Source organism: Aspergillus clavatus, genomic scaffold, assembly GCF_000002715.2.
Source record: "Aspergillus clavatus NRRL 1 1099423829795 genomic scaffold, whole genome shotgun sequence".
Lineage (NCBI taxonomy): Eukaryota > Fungi > Ascomycota > Eurotiomycetes > Eurotiales > Aspergillaceae > Aspergillus > Aspergillus clavatus.
Window position 1 is genome coordinate 2,352,192 of NW_001517104.1, and position 27,307 is coordinate 2,379,498.

The 27,307-nt window shown below is 53.4% G+C and overlaps 11 protein-coding genes across 11 annotated transcripts, besides 3 other annotated features; 4 read left to right on the forward strand and 7 right to left on the reverse strand.

The window, feature by feature from the left end:
- Positions 1 to 225: 225 nt before the first annotated feature.
- On the reverse strand, positions 226 to 2,330 carry ACLA_016900 (RNA binding domain protein; the record flags this gene model as incomplete). The annotated part of the gene is made up of 6 exons (XM_001274669.1): positions 226 to 255; positions 386 to 665; positions 715 to 785; positions 836 to 1,000; positions 2,022 to 2,051; positions 2,112 to 2,330. 6 exons carry the CDS (start codon positions 2,328 to 2,330, stop codon positions 226 to 228), a joined length of 795 nt encoding a protein of 264 aa, XP_001274670.1.
- An 841-nt stretch (positions 2,331 to 3,171) lies between these two features.
- On the reverse strand, positions 3,172 to 3,920 carry ACLA_016910 (ESCRT-III subunit protein VPS24; the record flags this gene model as incomplete). The annotated part of the gene is made up of 2 exons (XM_001274670.1): positions 3,172 to 3,810; positions 3,873 to 3,920. 2 exons carry the CDS (start codon positions 3,918 to 3,920, stop codon positions 3,172 to 3,174), a joined length of 687 nt encoding a protein of 228 aa, XP_001274671.1.
- Positions 3,921 to 4,649: 729 nt separating this feature from the next.
- On the forward strand, positions 4,650 to 5,545 carry wos2 (Hsp90 cochaperone SBA1; the record flags this gene model as incomplete). Its single annotated transcript, XM_001274671.1, has 4 exons — positions 4,650 to 4,680; positions 4,858 to 5,183; positions 5,237 to 5,416; positions 5,483 to 5,545. 4 exons carry the CDS (start codon positions 4,650 to 4,652, stop codon positions 5,543 to 5,545), a joined length of 600 nt encoding a protein of 199 aa, XP_001274672.1.
- A 992-nt stretch (positions 5,546 to 6,537) lies between these two features.
- On the forward strand, positions 6,538 to 7,782 carry ACLA_016930 (translation machinery-associated protein TMA46; the record flags this gene model as incomplete). The annotated part of the gene is made up of 3 exons (XM_001274672.1): positions 6,538 to 6,594; positions 6,756 to 7,294; positions 7,350 to 7,782. 3 exons carry the CDS (start codon positions 6,538 to 6,540, stop codon positions 7,780 to 7,782), a joined length of 1,029 nt encoding a protein of 342 aa, XP_001274673.1.
- Positions 7,783 to 8,481: 699 nt separating this feature from the next.
- ACLA_016940 (FAD-dependent oxidoreductase) lies at positions 8,482 to 9,705 on the reverse strand (the record flags this gene model as incomplete). The annotated part of the gene is made up of 3 exons (XM_001274673.1): positions 8,482 to 8,912; positions 9,021 to 9,607; positions 9,677 to 9,705. 3 exons carry the CDS (start codon positions 9,703 to 9,705, stop codon positions 8,482 to 8,484), a joined length of 1,047 nt encoding a protein of 348 aa, XP_001274674.1.
- A 2,282-nt stretch (positions 9,706 to 11,987) lies between these two features.
- Positions 11,988 to 12,012: a microsatellite.
- Positions 11,988 to 12,013: a microsatellite.
- A 490-nt stretch (positions 12,014 to 12,503) lies between these two features.
- On the forward strand, positions 12,504 to 17,496 carry ACLA_016950 (WD40 repeat domain-containing protein; the record flags this gene model as incomplete). The annotated part of the gene is made up of 5 exons (XM_001274674.1): positions 12,504 to 12,918; positions 12,982 to 13,105; positions 13,166 to 13,474; positions 13,537 to 14,309; positions 14,375 to 17,496. 5 exons carry the CDS (start codon positions 12,504 to 12,506, stop codon positions 17,494 to 17,496), a joined length of 4,743 nt encoding a protein of 1,580 aa, XP_001274675.1.
- Positions 17,497 to 18,057: 561 nt separating this feature from the next.
- Positions 18,058 to 19,437, reverse strand: ACLA_016960 (putative endo-1,3(4)-beta-glucanase; the record flags this gene model as incomplete). Its single annotated transcript, XM_001274675.1, has 1 exon — positions 18,058 to 19,437. The coding sequence occupies one exon, from the start codon at positions 19,435 to 19,437 to the stop codon at positions 18,058 to 18,060; it is 1,380 nt and encodes a 459-aa protein (XP_001274676.1).
- Positions 18,540 to 18,572: a microsatellite.
- A 414-nt stretch (positions 19,438 to 19,851) lies between the features above and the next one.
- Positions 19,852 to 20,643, reverse strand: ACLA_016970 (uncharacterized protein; the record flags this gene model as incomplete). The annotated part of the gene is made up of 5 exons (XM_001274676.1): positions 19,852 to 19,931; positions 19,990 to 20,065; positions 20,120 to 20,151; positions 20,210 to 20,261; positions 20,329 to 20,643. The coding sequence occupies 5 exons, from the start codon at positions 20,641 to 20,643 to the stop codon at positions 19,852 to 19,854; spliced, it is 555 nt and encodes a 184-aa protein (XP_001274677.1).
- A 346-nt stretch (positions 20,644 to 20,989) lies between these two features.
- ACLA_016980 (oxidoreductase, short chain dehydrogenase/reductase family) lies at positions 20,990 to 21,899 on the reverse strand (the record flags this gene model as incomplete). Its single annotated transcript, XM_001274677.1, has 4 exons — positions 20,990 to 21,079; positions 21,149 to 21,446; positions 21,507 to 21,802; positions 21,852 to 21,899. The coding sequence occupies 4 exons, from the start codon at positions 21,897 to 21,899 to the stop codon at positions 20,990 to 20,992; spliced, it is 732 nt and encodes a 243-aa protein (XP_001274678.1).
- A 394-nt stretch (positions 21,900 to 22,293) lies between these two features.
- Positions 22,294 to 23,644, forward strand: ACLA_016990 (zinc finger HIT domain-containing protein; the record flags this gene model as incomplete). Its single annotated transcript, XM_001274678.1, has 3 exons — positions 22,294 to 22,346; positions 22,420 to 22,875; positions 22,957 to 23,644. The coding sequence occupies 3 exons, from the start codon at positions 22,294 to 22,296 to the stop codon at positions 23,642 to 23,644; spliced, it is 1,197 nt and encodes a 398-aa protein (XP_001274679.1).
- A 758-nt stretch (positions 23,645 to 24,402) lies between these two features.
- ACLA_017000 (uncharacterized protein) lies at positions 24,403 to 25,971 on the reverse strand (the record flags this gene model as incomplete). Its single annotated transcript, XM_001274679.1, has 2 exons — positions 24,403 to 25,160; positions 25,221 to 25,971. 2 exons carry the CDS (start codon positions 25,969 to 25,971, stop codon positions 24,403 to 24,405), a joined length of 1,509 nt encoding a protein of 502 aa, XP_001274680.1.
- Positions 25,972 to 27,307: the final 1,336 nt, after the last annotated feature.

Sequence of the window (27,307 nt, forward strand, 5' to 3'; positions counted from 1 at the left end):
TGCGATGCGGTCATGAAGATGGGCCTGGTCGAGTTTTAAGAGGATACGCTGCAGTCAAACCAAGCTCGTTATGATATTATTGCATACATTCAAACTTGCTCGAAGTTTCTCGTAAGACAGAACGGAAAAAATCACATTAGGAAAAGGAAAAAAAAAATGCCGGAATGAAACAAAAAAAGTTGAAAGAAACAGTGCAGGGAAAAGGAGAAACCCGAAACGGTGATATCACTTGAGAAACAACGGCAAGTAGACGATCTGATCAATCAACGTAGAAGTGACCTGCCACTTCTCGAGACCCGAGACCCAAGATACTCACGGTTGAATTCACTGCACAAAGAATTAGGTACTTGGGGAGAGTGAAGGCTAGGAGGAATGAAAGACTTACAGAAATCTCAGCCATTCCAAGATCCTCGCCGCCGGCGGCAGGCTGTTGAGCAGCACCGTTAGCAGCTGCCGGTGCGCTGGCATCAGCGGAACCTGCGTTCTCATTGCCAGCGAAGTAGTCAACCATCTCCGCATCAAGCTCCTCTACAGTCTTCTGCTTAGGGCGGTTCGAGGTACGGCCAGTAGCAGCAGCGCCACCACGGCGGCCGCGACGTCCACGTCCTCGAGCAGCGGCGGCGGTCTTGGCCGCAGTAGCGGGCTTAGGTTGGGACTTGACTTGACTTCTTGATATTAGCAAGCACTCATTGAGTGGTCATTACTGAGACTTACGCGACACGCTCGCCGAGAGGCTTGGGTGCGGGAACGCTGGGAGCATGAGAGGCGTCAACTACAACCTCAATCTATGGAGAGTTAGTGACAAATAACATCCATGCACGGCCATAAAACTAACCTTCATAGGTCGTCCGTCAACAAGCAATCCGTTCAAGTCCTTAGCAGCCTTGGCAGCTGTGTCGGGTTTGCTGAAGACAATCGAAGCAATGCCGCGGCTAGTGCCGTTTTGGTTGTAAGTGAGCATGACGCGCTTAACGGGACCTGCGGATTTTGTGAAATATTCCTATAAAGCAGGAAAAAAGTTATCAGTAATGCGGTCAAATTGCGGTAGCGACCTGGAGACAACGGCGGCATGAACGAAATCCCGAAAGAAAAGCGCACAACGGCCCCAAACACGATAGCAACGAGCATCAGCGAGCACACAGCGTTAGTCCGCGATATCCATTTAATGATACCCTTCTTCGGCATCACAATCGTATAATCTCCGTGCCAAAATGATTGTGCAATCCATGTTGACTTCCACATCACGGTATTTCCCACTAAAAATCCCAAAACAATAGCTATCCCTCATGAACTGGTCGAACTTGAAAATCATTGGCTGAGAAATGCGCGCGGTACCAGCATAGTGATATCCATATCGCAGGTCCAATAATGACTGCATGTCACCGAAGCAATTCCAATCATTCTTGGCAATATGGCTAAGAACATGAATGTTCCGCTGCACGCACCCACGCGCCCCGACAGCATGATATATAGAAGTATGATTCATATGGGAGAATTGACCCGGCTGCTAATCCCCGCCAATAGTTCCATTGAGAGTGTGTCGCATGCCCGTGTATATTGACACACTTCACAAGGAACTACGGTGCCCCATGGGGAATAATGATTCATTGCAAAGCCTTGTGTGATGCTGCTGTATGCTAATGCGCTCGCTGATGCCCCATCGTTGTAATGAGAATAACAACGCGTGGCGGAGACTAGGATGATGGCCATAACAGGCACCAAGAAAATTCCCGAGCACAGTCTGCGGCGTGGCTAGGTGGCAGAAGTGCAGGAATGGCAATTCCGCTTTCCAAGCTGACACTTCGCTCGCTAGACTTCAGCAAAACTCAACCTCAACCATCTTGTAGTCTGCCAAACAAAGATGGGAAGGAGTAGTGCCTGTGCTGCAGACCCCATCAGGAGGTTGTAGCAGGGACGTGTAGAGGATCCGAACGCGAGTGCAGGCCGCTGACGCCTCGAACGGTCTCGAAAAACAGACGTGGCGATAGAAAGCCAAGGCGAAGGCCTCTCGATCAACATACCTTGATATTGCCCTCATTTACATCGGAAGGCTAGCACCAGTTAGTGAAACTGCACTAGATCAGAGCTATACCGGAATTTGTGGAACTTACCAAGCCGCTGACCATGATCTTGCTCTCTGAGGAAACGGGGTGTCCACCCTGAACACCCTTTGCAGTGGGTTTGGTGGGCTTTGCATTCTTCTTCACTCCTCCGACCGGGACCGAAGCACTGCCAGGCTTCGAAGCAGCTGGGCGCCGGGTGCGGCGGCGCGCGTTCTGACGACGGTTGACGAGGATTTCGTCGAGAGACTTGTCAAGCTTGCCGGACATTGTTGCTGATGTTGGAATATTGATTAGGAGAAGGGCTAGAGCTCGGAGACACGAGAAGTTTCACGGATTGCGACCGTGACGAGTGTGTTGCGCCACTGGTGTGGTTCGCGGAATAGGGCAGGATAAACTTGCTCAAAAGCTGCAGGCGATGGCCAATGAGCTCGAGCTACAGATTGAAGAGATGTTGTCTTGATGGATAGCTTCGAGAGAAGGACGTCTCGATGAACAATGTGATGCAGGAAGTTGGGCGTTGAGATTGACGGATGATGGGAAGTTACGCCAGGGCGAAGGCGGACGCTGAGAGAGAAGAGAAGGAGGAGGCTGAGTCCCGTTTGACGCTAACCCGGATTGGGAGGCGGGATGTCTCTTGAGGCCTGAGGCATCCGCTTTTGAGCCCAACAAACAGCAACTCTCCATTGTTCATGGACGTCAATGCTTCCACTCTCAACACTAAATATAGTAGAAGACCATATCCGATTGAAGGGAGTAGTTGAATAGAGAGATGTCCATGACAGTATTTGTTTCTCTACTGTGGAATTGACGATGGGCTGTTGTTAGTTAGTATTCAACTTTCAAAGATATATAAACAGTACTACCACAGGCAAGGGTAATGGAGGAGGAGCAGTGTATCATGTATTTGTATACCAATTGATGCTAGGTCCAGCCTTGTAACAAAATGTGTAACAAGTCAAGAAACATAGAAAAAGAAGAAACGCCCAAACACACCCTCCTGAACACCATTCCTAGAACATTAAAAACACGTCGAACAAGCACCCCCTCTGTATGACTCAATTACAAATTCTCAAGAGAACATTCGCCAAGCATGTCCGTGTCGGGGAGATCAACTCTTCAAAGCCTCTAGACGACCGCGCATCTGCTCGAGAGCTGCTTCTTGGTCTTCCATTTGTTCCTCGATGACCGGCTCTCCTTCCACAGGCTCCTCGACCTTGACATCTCCAGCCTGGGAGAGCTTGCCCTGCAGGATTTCCTGCAGAACCTTGTCAACCTCTGCCTCGGCTTCATCCTCTTCATCTTCCAGCAGCTCGTTATTGGGGATCGCATCATCGACCATCTCTTCGATGATACCCGCCCGCACCAATTCCGTCGCAAGTTGGTGCATCGTCCCCGTCAGCTCGGGTAGCCGGACCAGCGTATTCACGTCTTTCATGATCCCCGCCGACGTCTTCAAGCTCCCTTGGATTTTCCGCATCGAAAAAGCCTCGTTCACCTGCATCTGCACGCTTTGGAGCTGGGCCCGGCTGGTTGTGAGACGTGCGGATTGTTTGCGGATCCGGACCAGTTCTCGGGCAAATGTCTTGGTCTCAGTGGTGGCTTGTTTCGCCTGCGAGGGATTCCGCTGAGCCCTCCGCGACGCATTGACAATGTATTGGCGGGTCTTGCTTTCCAGTGTTCTTAGTTGAGCGATGTCGCGGTCCAATTGGCGGGTATTGGCTCTGATGAGTTGATTACATTTCCGCATCTGCGGATGGCCGGAGCGCATTTAGCATTTGGGAGCATGGCTGCTGGAGTCTGGAAACGTACCTGGGCCTGTGGATCAGGGCCAAAGAAGACGGCTTTGAGGGTCTCCATGGTGGGCGATTCTGTCCGTAGTCAAACCTCTCTTGACAGGATTCTCTCGCTAGTGGGTATAATGGGTCGAATGGTATGTAGCAGTAGAGGCTCTCACGCCCCCGTAGGCGTCGTAAATTAGATTGTCGCAAAAGGCATCAAAGTACTCCTGTGACCGGGGATATGGATCGTCAGACGAAGTGGGGTATCGAAGTATCGAACCGGTAGACCGTACACCAGATTGTAGCAGCAGGAGTGTGGTCGATAAGCGGGTTATTTGAACGATCGTGTCAGGACAAATAGAGCTAACACTATGACATCTAAATCAGGAGCGTGAAAGCCTGCGTCCTTATCGTCGCTTCGACTCAGTAGTAGTAGTGCCTGGAGGAACCAACACCACCAAACGGGGCGCCCAGACTGTGCTTAGTCATAGAGAGTGACGTGCATCCTGGTTGGAAAACAAACGAGCAGCCTCAGGCAGCACAGATACCGCAAACAGAGCAAACGGTTGGGTCAGCGTGTAGTAACTTAGTAAGACAGTTCCAGTACTTTCTAGCACCACTTTTTCCACCTTTTGGAGTGCAGCTGCGCTAAAGTAACCTCAGAGGGCTGGATTCATCATCAGAACCTCTTCGGTCCCCAAGCTCTTTCATTCCCCTCCCCCCTTCACCACTGCACTAATACACTTGGCTATCTGTCACTCTTCCTCATCCTCTTTCCCTCACAGTATCCCAACTACTTCTTTTCAACATGCCTGAAGTTCCTCAAGTCACCCCCGAAGGTATGTGAGCTTGCATTCACTCCCACTTCCCCGCTTTGATTCACGTTTCTGGCCTCATGCATCAATTGCAACACAATCACCGGGCGGGCAATTCCAGTATCCTAGGGGACTTCGAATGAAAATCGTGCTCGCGAGCCCATTGCGATAATTATGTTTACTAACAGAGCGTCGTTGCAGTCACATGGGCTCAGCGCTCATCCGACTCGGACCCTGAGCGCAATTACCTCTACGTCAGCCTCAAGACTCCCGATGTTCCGAAGTCCGCTTCCGAGCTCACAATCACCCCGACTAATGTCACGTTCACCGGAGAATCCAAGAAGGGCGTAAAATACCACGTGTCCTTGGACCTCTATGGCGAGATCGACCCCGAGAACAGCAAGGTCAACCACACCGACCGCGAGGTCGAGCTTGTATTGCGGAAGAAGGAGCTGAAGGAGGAGTACTGGCCCCGCCTTGTCAAGACGACTCAGAGACTTCACTTCCTGAAGACGGACTTCGATAAGGTATGACATCATATCCTGCAAACTCTTGAAGGTCTGATACTAACGGAATATAGTGGGTTGATGAGGACGAGCAAGACGAGGCCGTTGATGATGACTATGCGAACAACTTCGGTGGGTTCGATGGTCTCGACCAGGGTGGTCTGGGAAACATTGATTTCTCCAAGCTCGGTGCGGGCCTGGGCGGTGCCGAGGGTTTCGGAGGCGCTGAAGGTGCCGAGGGTGCTGAGGAGGAGGTATGTATTCCTGGTGCATCGACACAAGAAAAAAAAAACCTGAATAGGCGCTGACAGTCGGTCTAGGATGAAGAGATGCCTGAGCTCGAGGGCGAGGTCAAGACCCCCAAGATCCAGGAGGTGTCTTAAATTGTCGTGAATCGTCATTTTTAGTTCTGAAGCGCGACGGTCACTGAAAACAAAACACACACAAAACCAACTAGTAATGAATGAAAATTGCTCAACGACGAATGAGTATTGCTCATTTCTGGCTATACCATAACGCTGTGATCCAGTATAACTTTGAGATTGATCGGGAGGGATTCAGGACATTTGGTCATTATAGTGGTTAATCACCCAAATGATACCGAAACCTTTCCGAATGATATGATGAGATACGCTTCGCCTGTGCTCTTCATGGTGCTCTGACTCTCTGTGCATTATTAGTGGGCTTCTTTGCTGAGCCAGTACCTCTGTAGCAAGTCAACGATAGATTTGATATTACCCGTAGCTAGAATGAGTCCCGAAGACTCGGGATCAGTTCAAAGACACCTCTTGATGCGATATCAAGTCCCAAGTGATGTGACATTTGAGGCCCTGAGCCGCCTAGGCGCCAGCATTGACCGACCTGCACGGCTGATATCTCTCGAAAGCGACAAAATCAGGCTGTCCTCGGTTGACGGCCGCGATTAATAATGGGCATCTGCAAGGCTTGAAACCCAGCAGTTGATCCAACAAGACTCGAGGGTCGGTTTGCTCGACCGCATTCTGGGCGTCGAAAAGTCATTGGCGGAGAGAAGGTGGTGCCGCCACATTTCTCTGGAAACCCACATCACTCACTCATCTTGAAAATGTGGAGGGCCTTCATGTTCTTGTCCACCACCCACTTCTCTGCTTGCACCTCTCTTCACGATCGTTGCCTTTGTCGCATCTGAGGTGTCAACATACATCTGTCTGTTTAGGCACTTGGATTGACCCTCTTCCTCTTTTTTAGTCCTTCCTTTATACATTTAGCCCTATTTGGCTTGCTCAGTCACGCACATCGACTGAGCAGTTTGGCCCGCCACCGTTGCGCAGCCTGGTTGTGTCCTTCTATTATACCCTACAGTTTCCGATAAAATAATTCAGAAAATACCGCCACCATGCCTCCCAAGAAGCCTGAGCCGGCCAAGAAGAAGAAGGCCTCTGTCGAAGACAAGGTTCGTCCTCGAGTCGGGGCTGTGTTGTGGATGTCCAGAAACAATCGCTAACATTTTTCACTCTTCGTCGATAGACCTTTGGCATGAAAAACGTACGTTTACAAAATCTACCAGATCGGATTTAACGGAGCGTGGACTCGCTCGGCTGACCATCCTCGCAGAAAAAAGGTTCTTCCGCAAAGAAACAGATCGCACAGCTCCAGGCCCAAGCCGCACACAACAAGTCCGCCGACGCCAAAAAGAAGGAAGCAGAGAAGGCCCGTCGCGAAGCCGAGAAGAAGGCTGCCGAGTTAGCGAAGAAGGAGACCGCCGAACTCTTCAAGCCCGTCCAGGTCCAGAAAGTTCCTTTCGGTGTCGACCCCAAGACCGTGCTGTGTGTGTTCTTCAAGCAGGGCAATTGCGAGAAGGGTCGCAAGTGCAAGTTCAGCCATGACCCGAATGTGGAGCGAAAGGCCGCCAAGAAGGATCTGTACACCGATTCCCGAGAAACAGAGGACGAGAAGAAAGGCGATACCATGGACCAGTGGGACGAGGAGAAGCTCCGCACCGTCGTTCTCAGCAAACACGGTAATCCTCGGACAACGACCGATAAGGTCTGCAAGTACTTCATCGAGGCGGTCGAGAACCAGAAGTACGGTTGGTTCTGGGTTTGTCCTAATGGAGGTGACAAGTGCATGTACAAGCATAGTTTGCCGCCTGGGTATGTTTCTTTTCCAATACCCTCAATTGTGATTCCAGCTAACAATATGTTGTAGTTTCGTGTTGAAGACGAAGGAACAGAGAGCCGCCGAAAAGGCCCTGATGGACAAGTCGCCGCTCAACACGCTGACCCTCGAGGACTGGCTCGAATCCGAACGCCACAAGCTCACGGGCAACCTGACGCCCGTGACGCCGGAGAGTTTCGCCAAGTGGAAGAAGGAGCGTCTGGACAAGAAGGCCGCGGAGGAACAAGCGCGCAAGGCTAAGGAAGCCACCGGTCGTGCCCTGTTCGAGAGCGGCAACTGGCGCGCCGAGGACGAGAGCGACGAGGAGGGTGAGGACGACGGCACATGGAACCTGGAAGCCCTGCGACGAGAGACCGAGCGCCTCCGTGAGAGGAAAGAGGAGGAGCGTCTCGCGCGACTCAACGGTGGGCCGATCCCCGTGGTCTCGGCCGACGAGGCCGTCGCGCTCGAAGGCGAGGGTTGAGCCGACCACCCGCGGACTCACACCCCTCCCCAAGATGCTGACAACTTGGGCCCCGCAAGTCGGGCACGGCACCTGCCTCACTGGAATGGGGTGTTTCGTTTTTTCCAGCCGGATGCCCGGGCTCCCCCCGTGTTGGGGTGTTTCGTGTTTGATGGGATTGGTTCGATGAGCAGCGCTGTTGGTTATTTGTGGTTTTTCTTGCCTCCCTTCCCCCACCCAACCGGCGCTGCTCCCGACCATCCAGGACTGAAATGATATCTGCCGGTTGGACGTTGGGGCTCGGCTGCCTTAGTTCCTTAGTTCCTCGATGTTTCTTCATGTCAAGCTTTGCATGCGCCGAGCATGACCAGGGAATCAGCAACAGCCACAGCAGACGGTCAAAACCAAAGATCTGGAGCCAAAAAAGCAATGTTGGATGGGGACGGATGAGTGGACGCAGAACAACAGAGTGGTGGCACTGTTTTGCCGGTGTCGGGCTCTCTCTGTACGTAGAAAATGATTCATTTTTTTTTATTATTAGATTTAGCGTTTACATAGGCATCATATCAATGCTTCGCTTTCGCTCTCCGCCTTTCCCTGGATTATTTCCCACCAAATAGCTAAGCCATAGCCAGAGTATTATGTTTGAGGAGCAGCTGTGCATAGCATTTGGGCTCTCGGGGTAGGTTTAGGATGCTGTAGATTACTCTGCATGGGCCATTACAACGACGTCTTCTCCTGCACCAACCCATTCTCAACCATCAGCTGCACCACATCCTGCGCAACCCCCCACGACAACTCATACCCGCGCCCGGCAGCCCCATACGCATGCACAATGGTCCGCTCTTCGCCGACCTTCTCCGCCTCGATCCGCATCCCGCCCTCGCGCGCCGGCCGCCGGCCCACGATATCCCGCACGACGTCGAACTCACCTCCGCTCTCCGCGGTGAAGGGGAACCATTTCGCCGCGTTGGCGAGGAGGGTCGCGCGCGTTGCCGGCGACGGGTGCGGGGTCCAGTCGCGCGGCTGCTTGGTGCCGCCGATGATGGTGCCGCCTCCCAGCGGGCGCGGGATGCAGAAGGACCAGGTGCCGTCGGAGTTCTGGCGGGTGACGGTGGCGGCGCACGGGTTGCGGACGAGACAGGTTTGGCCTGGGATGGGTGTGTTAGCTGGAAAACAAGGAACCGCTGGTTCGGAGTTTTTTTTTGGGGGGGGGGGGGTGGAAAGTTGGTGAGGGGGGAAGGGTCACGGGCACACACCGCGGATAATAAACGATTTGGGATCGCCGAAGCCCAGCCCGGAGCAGTTCACGACCGTCTGCACGTTGTCGGCCATCTGGAACGCCTCCATCGGGTCGACAAGCGTGTATTCTTGCACCTGCCCGCCGTTCAGGATGAATTTCCGGAGCAGGTAGGCGCAGTAGACGGGCGGGTTGATCACGAAGGTGCGGTACCGTGCGGCCCATTTGACGCCGGCGGGCGTCTCGCCGGCCGTCAGCAGGCGGAAGCCGTCGAGATGGGCGTAGAAGTGGTGGATGAGAGCTGTATCGAGGTATTCGGGCGGCGGAGCCTCGAGGTGCTCCTCGCCGTCGATGAGCTGGACGCCGGACGACGGGTCCTCGGCAGCGAGCCGCTTGAAGTATCCGTACGTGCGACGGGCTTGGCTCTCTTCGCGCGCGGCCTGCGCGGAGGACCCTGGCACGGGGCGGTAATGGGCACCGGCCCAGGGCGAGGCGTAGTTCAGTGAGGTGACATTGGGGAATTCTCTAGCGGTGATGAGGATCTTCTGCGATCGGGGTAGGTGTTCTTGGATGTGGAGGGCTGTGGAGAGTCCGATTACGCCCGATCTGGGAAGGATCAGTGGCTGGTTATTGGAGGGAGGGGGGGGAGGAGAGAAGAGTCAGGGAGTGACATACCCGATGACTACGATTGTTCCGTTCTTCATCTTGGACTGTGACGATCAAGCTGTGAGGTGATGAATGTGACTGTCAGACGATGGTGGTGCAAACACCTCGTTCTTGCAGGCGGAACTCGAATCGACAATATATTAAGAGCGACTACTACCGATAGACGGAGACAAGCTGATCCCCGTGATTCGGTAAGAGAAATCCCAGGCGTGCCATTCTGATGCTTCTTCTTCTTCTTCTGTCATCTCGTGATCGGAGTCTGATAGCAGAAGAGGGGGTGTGATGGATGGTCTGAAGGTTGACCAAACGTGAATCCCAATTGCGCCGTGTCAACTCCTAGGAAACAATGGTACCTAGTTGCTTTTGTTGCGAATATCGGAGCTTTTGACATGACAGTTCAACCGTCGCTTGGACCCCACTAAAATCTGACCGTCCAGAGTCAAGACTTCTTGTCAGCACGGCCCCGCCTTAGTAGTAAGGTAGTAACTAGGTAGTAGGTACAAGCTGCACTCTGTACAGTTATATCGATAGACCAAGTGACAGTAAATTATACCATGTCTTCATCACCTAGTAGGACTTAACTCTATTATTTGGGGTAGTACTACTGTAGCTGTAGCTGTACTCAGATCACTACAGCACTGCATGGGAACATCTCCATCTGAGTGCACAATTGAGGTAGATCACTGCAAGTGCTTGTTTTCTCAGTAACACAGCATCCTCGAACCTAGCTGATTTTGATACAGACAACATGGAAGTCAACAAGAATAATATACGACCGACAATACAACAGTTGCTGCTTCATGGCACTTGTGCCTCTTGTTGGGATGTCCTCCGTATGGTGCTTCAATCCATCTTATAGGTCCAGTCCATATATCATAGTAGGTACCTACCAGATTGACTGGTATCCAGCAAGTATACTGCTACCAGTACCTACTACCTAGTTAGGTACCTAGGTATGATAGGTAAGGTATTGTCCCGCTCAGTCTCCCTACTCTCCCGTGACTCCGTCTCTTCCTGGAAAACAGGTCTGTGCCTGCTATTGGCCCGGTGATCCAGTGATCGAACTCGAATGTGCTCAAAAACGCGCCCAGAAGGTCACTTGAGGGGGGGAAGAGAAGACAGAGAAGAGGGCTGGTCTGGCCGGTGATTGGCTGGACGGGTGATGAGACCTGCAGCGTGAAGAAACGCCTTTTTCTTTTGTCGCCTGCTTCCAGCCAATCACTGCTGAGGATCCCACTCATCCCTGCAGAATCCATCTCGAAATGTTTTTACCGTACACCCTGGACACCGCTGATTGGCTGTGTGGTCAAAACTTTCCCATCCCAGACAGACCACCGTCTTGTTCACCTGCAGCAATCTCGCAGCTGGCACATACTATCTACCTTAACTACCTATATTCGAAGTTTCGAACAGTACTTAGTACTTACTGTAGTTATCATTATTTATCAGGCCACCAACTAGGTACACATACTAGGCATAGGATTTGCCACCTACTAGGTATTTACTGGGTACTACTAAGAACTAAGGATGTAGACCACCCGCATCGGGTTGCCTGCCTGGTCCTCATCTGCCTCTTGTGACGGTAGGTAGTCAAATACCTTACATACTACACTTTACACTCGCCTAACTACCTAACTCTGTATCAACTCATCTATCGCGAGGTCTCATCTCACTCCATCGCTAGATCGAGAGATAGATACTCGCTAGTCTCTCGCTCTCCCTTGGCGTCTCGAAACCCATCGACCAACTCGACAGGTTACTGGATACTTCTTTTGCCTCTCATTTCTGCTTCTCCGCTAATCAAGTCATGCCTCGCTCAGACGAAGCGCCGTCAACTGCCCTTGGCGCGTGCTCTGAGTGCTTGGTGGCTGGAGAGTTGGCATCACCTTGGATTGCCGCCTTAATGGAATATGTTTCGTAGCTATACTCTTGTCTTTCTATCTGGTTAGCTGGATGGGAAGAGTCATGTCTATCTATCATCAGAACTCAGAGGAAGCAGACCGTCATAGTCGAGTCTAAATCGTCCTGCTCTCATCCCTCACCCTTCGTCGCTAGGATCTCTCTCATGATTCCCTTTTCTTCCCCCATCTCTGTGTGATTCCATATTTTTTTTTTTTTTTTTTCCCTCTTCCCCCTCTATTATCATATGCGACTACCAACGTGGTGGCCCGCTTAGTGTCTGCTCTTCCCTGTTCGTCTCCTGCAGCTGCGAAAGATTTTGCGGGTTGCTGGCCCTCACCATCCCATCATCCATCACACTCCTCGTTGGTTTCCCGGACTGGTCAATTCTACCTATCACTGCTCTACCTAGCTTCTTGTCTTTTTTTTTTTTTTTTTTTTTTTTTTACTTGTCTCGATCTACCCCATTTCCCTCGTCCCTGCCGTGTACCGATAGCCCCGGCCCGCCTTGTCGGACCTCATTCTCGCTTCCTCTCCTTCTCCAAACAGCTAATCTTTCATGTCTCCATGTTCGAGATCGAAAGCTTGGTATTAACTCAAGCTGGCTGCATCGGATTCCAGTGATCTCGCATCGTTCCTGTTCCTTTGGACGCATCCATTCGATACCTAAGAAGTGGGTTGTCGGACTACTCGTCAAGTGCCACAGATGCTGTGGTGGGAATGCCGATGATCGTTGCCACTGTCCGACAATACGTATCTTTGTCCAGTCTCGTCGATTGATAAAATTGCAAACCTGTCCAATTCCATTCCGAGCCTGCATCACAAGTCCTATAAGCGCGGTTGTACGACCAGCGGCACGACAAAGGAGGGGACCGTCAGAATCCGTCCTCACCCATCGTTCCCCATCCCGAGATACTTGACCGCGACGCACTCAAGCATGGTCGAATTGACATGGAACAGAAATCCGATTCCCGAATCTCGACCGACCAAAATCAAGTCAATGGCGCCTCCCATCGCGCCCCCGACGCCGCAATCCCAGGCGCCGGAAACAACCTTCGAACCATGTGCCTCCACGGCGTCCCTCTTCCTCTACGCCCAAGGCTCCGTGATAAATTGCCTGCATCATGACACGCTGGCCCTCGAACGAAAGTTCGACCACCACAAGGCCGATATTTCATTCATCTCTGTCGACAATGTCAGCGAACGAGGTGCGGGGAGGCTGGTTGCGAGCTATGATCAGGGACAGACAACCATTGTGTGGGATTTGTTCACGGGAGCCGAGCTCGCTCGCTTTGCGGCATTCGAGCATCTGAGGGTCGCAGCCTGGATGCGCAATGGCAACGTAGCGTTTGGTGAGGACAGCCGTGGATCCATTTCTTGACTAGCAAAACCCCCCCCCGCTGATGATTATGAAGGAAACGGCAAGGGCGATGTTGTTCTTTTTGAACCATCCACCTCGGAGCATGTCTCGACACGGACCATCTTTGACCCTATTACAGCATTGGCCCCGGCATCAGACTGCCGCACATATGCTATTGGGTATGTACCCAGGACAGGATGCTGCGGAGGAGAACTCTTCCAACTGACAGTGAAACTCAGTTATCAAAATGGTTCTATCTTGATCGCCACCCTCCATCCTACCTTCACCATCTTACATACGATGTCGACCTCTCGCGGTCCCTCTCCCATCGTCTCGTTAGCATGGCATGCATCGTCGTCCAAGCAAAAGTCCGACATGCTTGCAACCTTATCATTCAACGGAGACCTGCGGGTGTGGAGCGTCGCAAAGCCACCCGGTAAAGAGGCTCCTCGCGTCATTCGTTTCCTCAAGCGATCCGATCCTTCGTCTTCGGAGCCGAAATGGATGGCCTGGTCCAAGAATGGGCGAATTGTGCAGTACCTCGACGGGTGAGTGTTGCGGCTTATTCTTTCTTCTGCCAGCCCCCAAGCACTAACCCCACTACGTACAGAGAGACATGGGCGTGGGATGTCAGAACGAAACATGTTACTTACGAGCCGATCCCGACCATAGACAACCCCCGGGGTTTCGCAAGTTATGGCCCCACCGCCACGCTTTTCACCCTGGGACCAAACCATACAGTGCAGCAGTATGACCTGGAAAACCCGGGGATGGTTGCCAATGTGCAGCACCTTCCTCCCCGTCCTCTCTCTACTGCCTCAGCAGAGCGGTCCGGACGCGTCCTACAAGATGCACCGGACCTCAGGGAGCAAGGCCCCCTGTATGGTAGCAGACACGCCCCGTTTGATCAGAGCGGAATAGACGCGGTCCGGCAGCAACGTGCAGAGATAGGAAGTCCGGCTTCATCCCGGAGCCATGCTAATTCGGTCAGCTCCAAGGCATCATCGGGAAAGTATAGGGTGGTACCATTCTCGCCACCGAGTAGGTCCGGGCAAACAGGCACTTCTTTCTCGATCACTTCGGCGAGTGGGCGGGAAACCCCCCAACCCTCCGGGGCATCTTACGCCTATGCCTCTTCAGTGTCGATGTCGTCCGTCAAGAGCTCTCGTGCGGGGTCCCGCCTGCGGAACGAAGTTCATCTGAGCCCGGCAGAGCAGCGCGTAGACCTTTTTCCGTTCACACGCGCGCGGCTAAATGATGTCCCTTACCGGAGCCATCGTCCCTTGGATGAGACTCATCTTACTCCGGACGATCTTCGGCGACAGATGCTCAGTGTCGTCTTTGGATGGGACGGCGATATACACGACTTAATCAAAGACGAATGTAAGCCAAAGTCATGGGTCTTTATCGGGCCTTTTTGTACCAGAACACTGACGTCTTGTTTACAGTATTCCGCCATCCTCCTAGCAGTCATAGTGCCATTCTGTTAGCACAATGGCTCGGCCGATCTGACACAGACGAGACGGCATCCATGATCGATGCTGGACCAGCGTCACTTACTGATTGGATGCTGGTAGCTTTGAGCCAGATGACGGGGGAATCCCAAGCAAACAAAGTTGGCCAAGCGTTTGCGCAGAAGCTGCTCGAGGTTGGCGATATACACACTTCCGCTACTATCTTGCTCGGTCTCGGGGACAAGAACGAAGCCATCGAGGTTTATGTTTCGCAAAATTACTACATGGAAGCTATCCTGATGACCTGTCTTCTGACTCCCGCGGATTGGCAGCGCCAGTCATATTTGGTCCGCCGATGGGGCGAGCATGTTGTTTCCCATGCTCAACAACAGCTTGCAATCCGTTGTTTTATGTGTACCGGTGTGGAGCCGTCGGACCCCTGGATGTCTCCGGCTGCTCAACAAGCCACCTCGTTTGCAGAGATGATTTCCGGAAGATCGCCCATGACGTCCCCCGAGCCACGACCTCCATCTCAAGGATCCAACTTTCTGCGTGCGAACTCCCAGCCCAAGGTTCCAGCGAACAATCGGCCTAATCTAAAGACCCCGGCTCTCAAGCTGATTACCTCTTTCGATCCCCAGCCCAACAAATTCCGGTTTCCGGGTCTGAAGTCGGACGATAGAACCCCCACAAATGCTCCAGGGGTTACCCCCATCGCAGAATCCGCCGTGGGAGGGTCTGCTATATCTCCCGGGGGACTTGGATCTTACAGAGCGAACAATATCCAAAGTCTGAACAATGCGATGAACGCAAGAACAGGCACCCCTGCCTTCACCAGAAGACGTCTAGCTTCCATCGGGGAGACTCCCGTAGACGTGCATCCGCCCTCATTCCCTCCGCATGGTATCAGCAAATCCACGGAGTATGTTTCATCAGCTGAGCAAGCCAACGGTCACCAGGATGAATCCCAGAGGCAAGACGAGGATCTGGGCCCATCTCTGCTGTCGTCTGCAAGGTATGACCCTGACAAAGACTCATACAAACCAAGTCCGCAAACTGCTGTCCAAGACCACGCAGACCAGTTTGCCAGCATCAAGGGCCTCCCTTCTCCGGCGCCTGGAGTTTTTGAAGCCCTCAAAGAGCGGTCAGACAGTCGGAACGGATCGAGAGACCGAAAGCCGGACGGCTTACAGCTGAATCTATACCAGAGTGATGCTTCCGACAGCGGTATGCTTGGTCCTCCCAGCAGCACGATGGCCAATGTTCGAAGTCCGGCGTCGACATTGAACAGCTACAACTCGGCAAAGAGCCCCAGCGTGAGCGGCCGGAGCATTGACCAGTATATCAGCAGCCTCGATGAAGCTAACTACCACTCGCGAAAATACACTCGCGGCAGACGGAACACAGACGATAACGCCAGCCAGACTTCAGCACGGCGAATCACCTCCCGAACAACTTCCCAGGATACCACTCGTGGTCAGAACGAAAGAAGATACATTCAACCGGCCAAGCGATCACCATCCTCTCCGGTTCCCATGTCTCCAGGAGAAATCGCCCAATACAGCAGAAGCACCGGAACCAAGGCCCCCGCCTCTAAATCGCGTACTGGAAGTCGGGTGAGAAAACCGCGTTCTCGGCATTCATCCGAACGTCGTGGGAATCGTTCCACCAGCCGAAAGCCCACCAGCCGGGTCGCTGCTGACAAGAACGATGCGTACCGGGGCCGCAGCGTTGACCGACAGAGCTCTGGCGATAGATCGCCATCTTCCCCTTTACCCATGTCACAGGCAGATGACGCTCTAAGGCTGGTGACCAGTGATAGAGAACGGCTGCGGAGCCGCCAGCGCAGTAGCAGTCGCCGTCCTGACAAAGTAGCTGGATCCCGGCGAGATGGCTCTCCCGACAGCAGACACTCGCGAGCGACCTCACGCACCCGCCAGGGGCATGAGTCGAATACAAATATGGACACGCTGGCAGCCGACAGCAGTGCTCAGATCAGCATCCACGCACATGAGGTGGCTCCCGAACCCCAAGAGATTTACATCGAAGCTCAGAATGCCAGCAATGCAACCTTGCCAATCCCGGGGCTGATCGATCGGAGACGAAAGGAGCTTGCCGCCGCCGAGTTGGAGGCCCGGCGACTCTCGCTTGCGCGGAATCCCTCCGCGCCGAATATCCCGTTTCCTGGGGAGCTGCAGCGGGTACGAAGCCCTCCGAGTAGCCCCCCAGTGACGAGGAACTCCATCAATCAGCGCACCCCGGCAAGACGAAGAGCGTCAATGAGCAAGGGCTCGCCCGAGTATCCTAGTAGCTCGGACTCAGGGTCATCACGATCTGGAGGGCCAATGGGACTACCGGCAACTCCTAAAGCGATGCGGCATCCAAAATACCCTAACGGTTACGAAGAGTCCGTCTCGTCCGTGCCCAGCGTGCCGGATAGTTTCCTGACCTTGAGCGATGCAAGGTACCAGGGTGAAGCGGAAAAGATCGTTCGTTCCATGTCAGTTCCCGTGCCGGAGCATCAACCGGGGCCCATGCCCATGGACCTGCCAACCCACCCGAGATTTAACCCTCACCTTCCCCAAAGTCGATCGACCAGTAAGAACCGAAGTACGGGCCATCATCGAGAGAGTTCCCGCGAATTGGCAGCCGGAACCTACGGCTCGTCTCCGGTCGCCATCAGTATCGAGGAGACAAACGAGGACGGTACCGTTCTGCGGGAGTTTGAACATCCTCCCATCCTACCCGAGCTGCAGCATCTCAACAACACCCCGCCGCCCCCACCTCCTGCTCCTTCCGTTCCTCTTGCGCCTGTTTCTCCGCGTGCCTCATCTGGAACTATAGACATTGCCATTGACAACGAGAACCTGGGACAACTGCTCCCTCGATCCATGACGGCGGCTCCCACAATCGGCAGCGAGATGCACCATATAATAGAGCGACGGCCTACGTCGCTTGAACACCGACGGGGCAAAAGCATCAACGAGAGCTTCTCGCATAAGATACGCAATCTAACACGCATGCGCAGCAACAGCCGGGGCCTGGACGCGTGGGGGTCCCCATCTGAGTCTGCACTGCCATATGAAAGTTTACAGACGTCGCAAAGTCGGATCTAGTTGGAATATTCGAGTCATTTTTTGAATTTCTTTTCTTCATACGCTACATTTCTTTTGCTTTTTCTTTTTCTTTCCCCTTTTCCAGGGCTCCATTGGATGTTTGATGCTGAATGATGACTGATGACTTACTGCATGAACCCTAATTAGCTTCTGATTGGCTTTTCCTCCTCCCTCCTTTACGATTTGCAATCTTTGTTTTTTCATATAGCAGATGAGTTTTCCTCGCTATACCCTGCTCTTCCTCTGAATTTCTCCGACTTTGCGTGATTTCTTGCATCATGATCCCTGGTATCGAGCGCGCTGTTTTGACTTCCCAAGACTAGTCTGGCCCGCAAGGGCGAAGAAAAGTTGTGCCCCCTTCGTTTCATCAAGTAGTGCAACACTTTCGTGTGTCCTGTATTCGAAGCTGCAACTCGTAGATGAGGTAGAAAAGTAGATATAGTACTACAATGCTGCACAGCGAGATCCCGCTAAGTGATGCATTCAAATATACTCAGGTAATGCGATACGAGTTATAATACATGAACAAGTAAGTGGTGATACAGTCCAATCTAACGCCAATCAATTCCATCTCCCCCACCCCTTCTTCTGGCCAGAACCGTCGGGCGCCTCGTTGCCCAGAGTCCGCTCCGCCTCTAGCATGCGGTCGAACTCAGCCTGCGCCTGCTCCCGTTGCTGTCGCTCGCTGTCTGCCGCGGCAGAGTTGTGGTCCTGGTTCTTCCAGGAACCCCACTGCGACTGCGACTGCGGTTGTGGCGACGGCGACGGTGACGATGAGACTAGAATAGGATTACTCCTTCCCTGCGAGACAGCGCCGGACTGCTGTCTGATCCGATCCCAGGCGCTGCCCTGCAGTCCAGATAACCCTTCCGAGCGATAGTCGGCCGCCACGGGGCTCGCGTCATCGCCGTCGAAAAAATCAGAGCCGGAGCTGGAGCCCCTGCTCGCATCGCCGTACTGCTGCGGAGACGGAGCCGACTGTCTCGCGGACGAGTTTGCGTCCTGTGAACTATAGCCGTAGCCGTAGCCGCTGCCGCTGCCGCCACCAACGCCAACACCAACACCAACACCAGCACCGGCACCAGTGCCCTCACTGCCTTCCCCGTATCCCTGATCATGGCCGTGACCATGGCCCGTCTCCATCTGCGCCGGTTCGGGTTCCCTTTCCGACGCAGACGCAGACTCCCGCGCCACACCCAGATCCCTCTGTTGCCTCTCGCTATGCCGCTGCCGCTGCATCTCCATCGCCGCTTCAAGCTTCCGCTTCCGCATCTCCTTGGGAGGGTGCTGGCTCAACTCCGCCATGAACTGCCGCAACCGCGGATCCGCCATCGACTCGCGCGTATCGTGAAACAGGGCCCACATCGACGACGCGACCGTCCCAGCCAGCGTCCAGAAAACCCACTTGATCCCACCAAACACCAGCGCCTGCCGGAATCCCGCGGCGTCCACGCGCGCATACACCCGCAGCGCATCAACGACCTGCTTCGGCGTCGGCGTCAGCTTGGCGTTGGCGTTGGCGCCGTCCGCCAGCCCCGGCCCTGGCATGAAGGGCGCCAGCGCCGCCGAGCTGCGCGCCTGCATGTACGCGCGCGCGAGGAACAGCGACCCCGCGATCGGCGCGCCCATGCGCTGGTGGTAGATGTACCGGCTACTGTAGACGGTGAAGGCGTCCAGCTCGTCCTGCGTTGGGAGCCGGTTGAGCAGGAACTGCGTATTGTCGACGCGCTCGGACAGGCCGCGTGCGGCGTTCGCCTGCCAGCTCCGCGACCCGAAGAACCCGAAGTACAGCGTGAAGGGGTCTGGGCGGGCGAGCAGCTCTGTCTTCACGACGAGATGCGGGTGTTTGGGGAGTGGGATGTGGCCTGGCGTGTAGCTCGTCCGGCCCTCATCGGGAGCGTAGGGGTTGTTTGCCTGCGAGGAGGCGTCGTCGATGGTCATTTTGGGGGGATAAAGGTGGTTTTGGTAGAGTTGGATGATAGGGAATGAGCAGCAATAATGGGTTGTGATGAAGTGCGGAGAGCTGCAAGTTCGAGGTTAGCTGGTTGGTGACGTTGTGCAGCTTAGTCAGCGGGGGTATCTCGCAGCGATTTTATGTCCTGTTTATTCTTCTACAACGTACACAGTATGATGGAATGGAAGAATACTCTTAGCAACACCATGGTAGACTACCAAATCATTCTATTCACCACACTTCCACTGCTCAAACGAGACATTGCGTATACGGTAATAAGTATCTGTTCAGTCAGTGGATTTTCACCTCTCCTCATTGAAAATGCTCACCTGTCCTCGGGCCGGGTGACCCAGACGATCCCTCCATCGGCAAATTGATGATTTTACGCAGTCAGTTTACGATCATCTGCCTATAATTCCGTGCAGGAAGACATACAAGTGTAATGGCTTGCCGATATAGTCACCCGCGAACTGGGTTGTGACTAGCGTCCTATCAAGGTAAAACTTGACAGAGATGTTGCTGCCGTCTTCATCACTCACGGATCTCCGTTCTGATGCTGTGGAACTCATCTGGGGACGAGTATGCGATCTCCAGAGCCTGCACCTCGGAGGACGTCTGCGCGATGACGGGTTAACATTAGAACACTCTTCACAGCGCTATTCTGCTCACATTGAACGTGTTGAAACTAATATCCCCGGTCCCTGCAAAAACCAGTCAGTCGATCTCTTAAGGGCAACAAGGAACATGTCGGTTGCATACCCTTCCACTCCGCCATATCGATCGCAGGCGGCCAGGTCTCCGCCCCATTCAGCTAGAACACAGGCCAAGTGCCCCGGCCCGCCGGAGCCTGGAACTCAGCCTGGATATCCAAGCCTGACCCGGCCTCGACGGTGAAGGTGGTGGCCGAGTGTACCGCGCCGGGGAGATAATTGATCTCCAGCCCTCCGCTGGTAGGAGGCTGGCCGCGAACTGGCTTCGCGACCAGCGCCAGCGTCCCACGAGTCGATGGAGATGTACTCGTGCTCGGAAGCGTTGCCGCCCATCTGCGCGGACCCATTATGGTCTGAGCCCCAAGGGTACAGGTAGGCGAAGTATTCTTCCAGAGAGGAGTAGGAGTCGAAGCAAGGAGAGGGGATGAGAGTTGTTGCTGCGCATGTCAAGGAGACAAGGCCCAGGAGGATCGGGGATCGCATCTTGCTGCTCTGGTTTGTTGTACGGCGGATGGAGCACAGAACATGCGCTCCTGCTTCGTAGGTTTTACAGTCGAGGTCTCCATCCTGGTTATCCGAGATACCATTTCATCTGGCCTTTTAACCCCCGCGCGGCCGCCAATCAGCTTGAGTGAGACTTAATGAGACCATCATCTTATTCACGACAAGTCCGTCCTCGGGGCTTCCTCCGTCAAGTGATCTACACGGAGGTTTTCACCGCTCACGCGCAGGCTACTCCGAGGGGAAGAGATATAGGTGCATAATACTATTGCGCTAAAAAATATCAATCAATCACTATCACTATCAAACTATTGTGGCCATCGTGCGATCACCATTTCTCTACATATGGCCGAAGATCCAGCTCGAAGCCAAATGTTGTGCGTGGCTGCGTGTGCAGATGCCAGTATGACTCGGCAATCTAAAATCCCGATCAGCCACCTCATTTCTCGTCGTCAATAACGGTGAGGGGAGGGGGAAAAGTTCTTACTGCTTCAGGGTCCAGCTTAGCATCTTCATGCTCGAACGTCCAGGCCTTCGTTCTGGGAATGTCGATGACCCCGTCGATGATAACGTGCGACACATGTACGCCCTTCGGTCCGTACTCTCGAGCCAGGGACTGCGCCAACGCTCGTAGCGCAAACTTGCCCGCCGCGAAGGCCGCGAAGTTCGCGGACCCCTTGAGACTGGCTGTGGCGCCGGTGAAGATCAGGGTAGGCGGGTGCGGCAAGCCCTTCGCTTGAAGGAGAAGAGGCAAGGCGCCTTTGGAGAAGTTGAAGCCCCCCAACCTGTGTATTCTGGTGAGTATCTGTATTCACCAGAGCGGCGGAGCCTCGCGGCATGCTTACCCCTGGTTGTCAAACGCTTGGGAGAACTCCTCCTCGGTGAGTTCGAGGAACGGCTTGCGGATGAACCCCCCCGAGGGGTTGAACACAGCCGCTGCCAGCGGAATGCCGGAATACTGCTGGGAGATCTTGTCGAAGGCAGACTTGACACTGGCCGTATCGGACAGGTCGGTGCTGATGCCGAATGCCTGGCCGCCCGCGGCGTTGATCTCCTGCACAAGCGGCTCGAAATTCGCGGGGTTGCGAGCAAGCACCACCACGGAATATGCCTTGGCAAAACGTCTGGCGATGGACGCGCCCTGGTCAAGTCTTAGCAGGGATATCATTGAACAATTAGAAGTGACATACCGTGCCGGGGCCGACTCCGGCAATGATTGCGAATGCTTTGGTAGCCATTTCAGTAGGTAGTTATTGTCTAGTAAATGAAGTGATATGTACGGGAAGGGTTTACTTGGATGAGATCAACAGGCATCCGCTTGGGTTATATATTCTACATACTGCGATGTCGTGATTCCATTCGGGCCTTCGTCAATGCAGCTGCTTAGAAATGCACGGGGGAACACGATCAGTAATCGCGATGATATCATCTGGTGCTTTGGCATCGACTCGTCTGGCAGCCTGAAATCCAAGGTAGCCACTCTTATCGATAAGCCTCCGTCCATCCTAATCTCGAAACTTTTTCCTCAAGCGCTGCCTCACCTCTCTATTCTACCTACCTATCTACCATCCTAATTGTTATTATTTATCACCAGCATCCTATATATCCTTATCCCCTACCCCCATCATCATCATGTCCGAGCCCAATACCGACGACTCCCTCCTCTCCGACCTCTGCACAATCTGGTTCGTCCACTCCAACTCCAACCCACCACCCAAAACACACCCCAAACTAACCACCACCCAAACAACAAAACAGCCACATCCACCCCCCCAAATACCGCTGTCCCCGCTGCTCAACCCGCACCTGTTCCCTGCCCTGCTCGCGCCGCCACAAGCTCTGGTCGCAGTGCTCCGGCGTGCGCGACCCAGCCGCCTACCTGAGGCGCAGCGAGCTCGCCACCGACTCCGCCTTCGACCGCGACTTCAACTTCATCACATCGATCGAGCGCGGCCTCGAGCGCGCGGAGCGCGACGCGGAGAATAGAGGTATCGCGGTGAATGCGGGCGTGTCGGCGGATCCGGCTGTGACGGGGCTTGAGAGTGAGGTTGTCGGGGATGAGGCGGGGAGGAAGAGGAAGAGGCCTGCGGAGGGTGGATTGGTGAAGGGGGAGACTGGGTTCTTGCGGGGCGCGCAGAATGCTGGGGTTCAGGTTATCAGGGCGCCGAGGGGGATGAGTCGGAATAAGGCGAATGCGTCTAGGTGGCATCCCAAGTATGTTTTCATGTTTACTGTCTGCTGTTTGGGCTTGAAGTGGGTGTTTGGGGGGGGTTCGGGTTTGCTAATAGTTTATAGACACAAGTGCTTGAGCTGGACGGTGGATTGGGTTTCCCCAGACGGGGACAAGTTGACGCGGAATTGTCTGGAGTCGTGTGTGCTGGCTGATGCGTATGATCGTGTCTACCCTCAACCGAAGGACAGAGCAGACGAGAGTGATCAGAAAACGAAACAAGAGGACAACCAAGTGTCAAAGGACGATGCAAAGAAGAAAGAGGAGGAAGGGCAAAAGGCCCCCGAGGTCTTGTCTACCGGCGACCAGCCAGCGCCGTCAGAGGTGCCGACTCCGTCAGAACCAGCCCAAGACCAGGCCGAAACCACCTCCCACCGTGGCATCTATCTATATCTCCATCGCCCACGAACTGCCACGAAGCAACCCGTCCTCATTCCTTTGGCGCCCCGCTCGGCTCTAGCATCTGCTCTTCGTGACCGCGTTGTTGTGGAATTCCCGACCATCTACGCGCTACGGGCATCTCCAGAGATGATACTCGCAGAGAAAGAGAACCCAGCATTCATTCTAGAGGAGGAGTATCTACGAACACAGGGCCCAGAACCAGACCTGAGCGATATCATCCCACAAGATCCAGCGGTAGATCAGGGCCAGTCGGAGGCGATCGATCTAGGGCAAATCGACGAAAAGAAGGTGCTAGAAGTGCTGAAGCAGGATTTATTCGAACCCGTTACTGCTTGCTCGGTAGCACACTGAATCGGTCGTTTCTTGCATCATTCGGGGGAATATGTTGGCGTTGGGTGGAATAACTCTGTAAATATCGGCCATATCTAATATCTAGACACTCACCAAACCGACTGGAGACCAGTTACTTCCACAAGCCTGTCAACTGGCAGGGGACAATTTCTCTTGCGCATGTGCTTTGTAGCGCATAGATGAGATCGCTCAGGGATGTTTGAGCCGAACGTCTCCTGATGGGATAACCACGGGCCGCGACGGACTCAATTCTGGATCGTACGGAGGATACGAGGAACACGAGGACACGTCTCGATCGGATCGATGATCAAGACTAAACCGTCAGGGTCAATGAACGATATCCAAAATCAATTGTCAAAATATAGAACGCCAAGGCTATGCTGAGGTATCTAGATAAATGGACTCAAATGGAAAATAAATAAATCTGGCAGAACAAATGGGTATCCTTGAAAAAGCAATCATCATCCTGGACGCCTTGTTAATGCTTGAGATGGTTCGTTACAACAACTGTTGAACTGTTCCAACAGATTGGGGGTTGGGGTGGGCGCCTGCAGGTATGATCGACAGGTGTGGCCGAGACAGGTTTCTGTCAACTAGCGTTTGGCTATTCCGAACACCAGGGATGGACCGTCTCGGCCTGGGGAGACCCGGCGGGGTCTCAGTATGCAATTGCTTTTCCTCCAGATAATCTGCTTGCGAGGATAGCTGGTTTGCACGAGGATGCCGCGGTATCACCGTACGGCGACAATGATGATGAATCAAGTCAGTGGACTAGTGGTATCAGAAGCGGTGTCTGGAAGATCGTGGTCTTCATTTCTTCGAGATTTGGGCGAGACAATCTCCGTGGCGATAGTGTTCGGGACTGTCCGTACTTCATCGTCCTGAGCTCCATCATGACCGATCTTACCAATAAAGGAGCCGGCTTTCGATTCGGTCGGGGACATGTTCAATCGTTCGGACCGACTCGGCTTGAGTTTGAGACGGCCTTGCTCCAAGGCTCGAAGGAGCGTACCAACCTCTTCGGACACGATGCCTCGAAGCTTGCTCATTGCGTCGTCGGACACATCTGAATGGACATTCCACCCAAGCTTGTCGGACTCTTCCGAAACCAAAGACTTGGATTCCAAGGACGGTCCTGTGACGAGCCGGTGGAGTGTCGTGGGGGAAAGGTTGTTAGGACGGCGAGCCATCTTAACAGGCTTTTGTTTGGAGCTGGAGGTAACCGAGGACACCTCCTCCTGTTGGCGCTTCGGAGGGCGAGGAATGTGAGTATTTGGGCCCTCACCCACTTCGTTTCGGATCTTGTAGTAGACCAGACCCAGAGTGGCAGCAAGAGCTTGGTGTGCTGCTTCGGGGAACTGCCGGACAGCCTCAGCCCGAGTCAGGTTGGACGGGTAGTCGCTCGAGTCACTGGAATCGCTGTCGTTGCTGAACATGACATCCGATTGATGCATACGTCCCCAATACTCATAGCCTCCCAATTCATAGAATTCGGCGAGTTGGACAAGTCGACTGACTGGAGTGGAGGTTAGGATTGTTGAGAGGAATCTTATCTGAGAAGAACAATGTCACTCACTGCGGCTTCGTTTCTTCAGGCACCAAAATCTCCACACTGTGCGAGGGAAGTATTCAGGCCACTGCAGGGCCCCATCTTCTTCGACAACAGGAACGGGAGTGATAGGTGCATGGGTTGTATGGGCGAGAGAGTTGAACCGAACGCGTTCCGAATGCTTCATCCGAGCCTCGATCAGGTTGAACCGATTGAAGACCGCGCTCAGGTGGCGCGAAGTCTCGTGTTGGAGAGTGATCAGATCAGTGCGCAGTTGACTGATCGCACCATGGAGCTTGCTGATCTCGATCCGGCATCCGCACACATCGGTCTGGAGCTGTTCCAGGTCGGCCTGCACCTGGTCGACATTCTTCTGGAGTCGATCCACATCACTGCGAAGGAAGACGGTTTCATTACCCGCCTGGCCGATGCTTGACTTCAGTTGAAAAACACCCGACTTGAGCTGGTCGACATCCGTCCTCAGAGCGACCACATTCAGATCGATTCGGTTGGAAATCGAACGGTTAGCTTCGAATTCTCGACGAATATGCTCATCCTCACGGTTCCGTCGGTCTACATAACCGTCCTTGGTGAGAACGGTCGAACGTAACTCCAGAACACGTGAGTCGAGTAGATTCAATCGATCGTGGATTTGAGACAAGGAGGGCTCGAAGGACATAGGGGGTGTCACGTCATTTCTGATAGAGAGTCTAGGACTGGAGACCGGAATTGACATGCTCGATGTACGAGAAAGACTTCGTTCAAGGGTGGTGGTCATGTTGATTGATGATGGTAGGAATATAGCCGATAACGGGGATAATAAATGCGGAATTTGATCGAATATTATATCATGTGCGAATATAAATCGATTCATATGCGAATGGAGCTCATTTTGACGGTGAAATCCGATGGATATTGATGGTGATGGACGTGATGGGTGATGATGGGTTGATGATAGAGGATGATGTATGTGATGGTGGAAAAAAGAGAGAGAGAGAGAGGGAGGGAGGGAGCGAAAAAGACGTGGGAAGCGTGAGACTCTCCCTTTTTGCCCAGTCCGGCTGACGCTCCCCTCCTTTCATCAGGTTGGCTTTTGTTGCGTGGCACAAGCAACATCCAACCCTGCCCACAACGCCAACCACACTCAACATCTGGCTTTTCTGACCAGTTTGGAGATATGGAAATATCCTTCCAGTAAACATATAGATATTGGAGCATGAAGCCTCAATAAGTGTCTATATCCACCATTTTGTCCAGGAGGAGCGACTGCTGCTGAAACGGTACAGTCTTACCGTACCGATGACAATACTCCGTACGGTCTCTCAAAGCTACCCCTGCGGCCCTATGCGTCCAGCTGACTCAACAGCAGCCAATATGAGTGGCTGCTCTGTTATCGCCACCCCAGCGCCGCAGTTTTCAATTGGATCATAGGAATTCCTGGTCGGCGCCACTTGGGTTGCTTCGATTGATCACTGAAATGGGTTTTGGTATTACTGTTACCATTGTTCCTCCGTCATCTCCAAGAATAACTGTAAGCCAGTCTAAACCAGTTGGTCGCCCAACTTGGTCAAATTTCCCTGCAATCGTCCAGACGTACTTCTAGGTAAACGTCGACTAGATATACTCGAGTTCATCGCAGGCATTTAGACAGTATAAAAAATAGCTCAGTTATAGGGTCAGGTAAGAAACAAGTACCTTCATAATCCCACCGACCGTATCTGGACTACAATCGTGCGTGCAAACGTTCGCGGGTCCGAAAGTCATTCCGGGGGCATATCTTTTCCCATACAAAGTGGGCCACTTCTCTAGTCTACTTACTGTGTAGAGTATACAACCCACTGGCGAGAACCGACCGCGACCAAGGCCTCAAGTCATTTCCTGATGATGGAGAAAGAAGATCCAAGCTAGCTTTCCTATCCGATGGGTTTGCTCCTGCCCATTGTTCAGACAATGCCTGTTTTTATTATTTTGGTCGGCAGCCCAAGGCGCACCTGCCTGGCCGCAGTATATACCTCGCAGGATCGACCATCAATGCTGGCATATATCGCTTCATCTGGACCTGATCACTGGGCACATTGTTTCTTGTAGCCATTGGCATTATACGTTACATTATT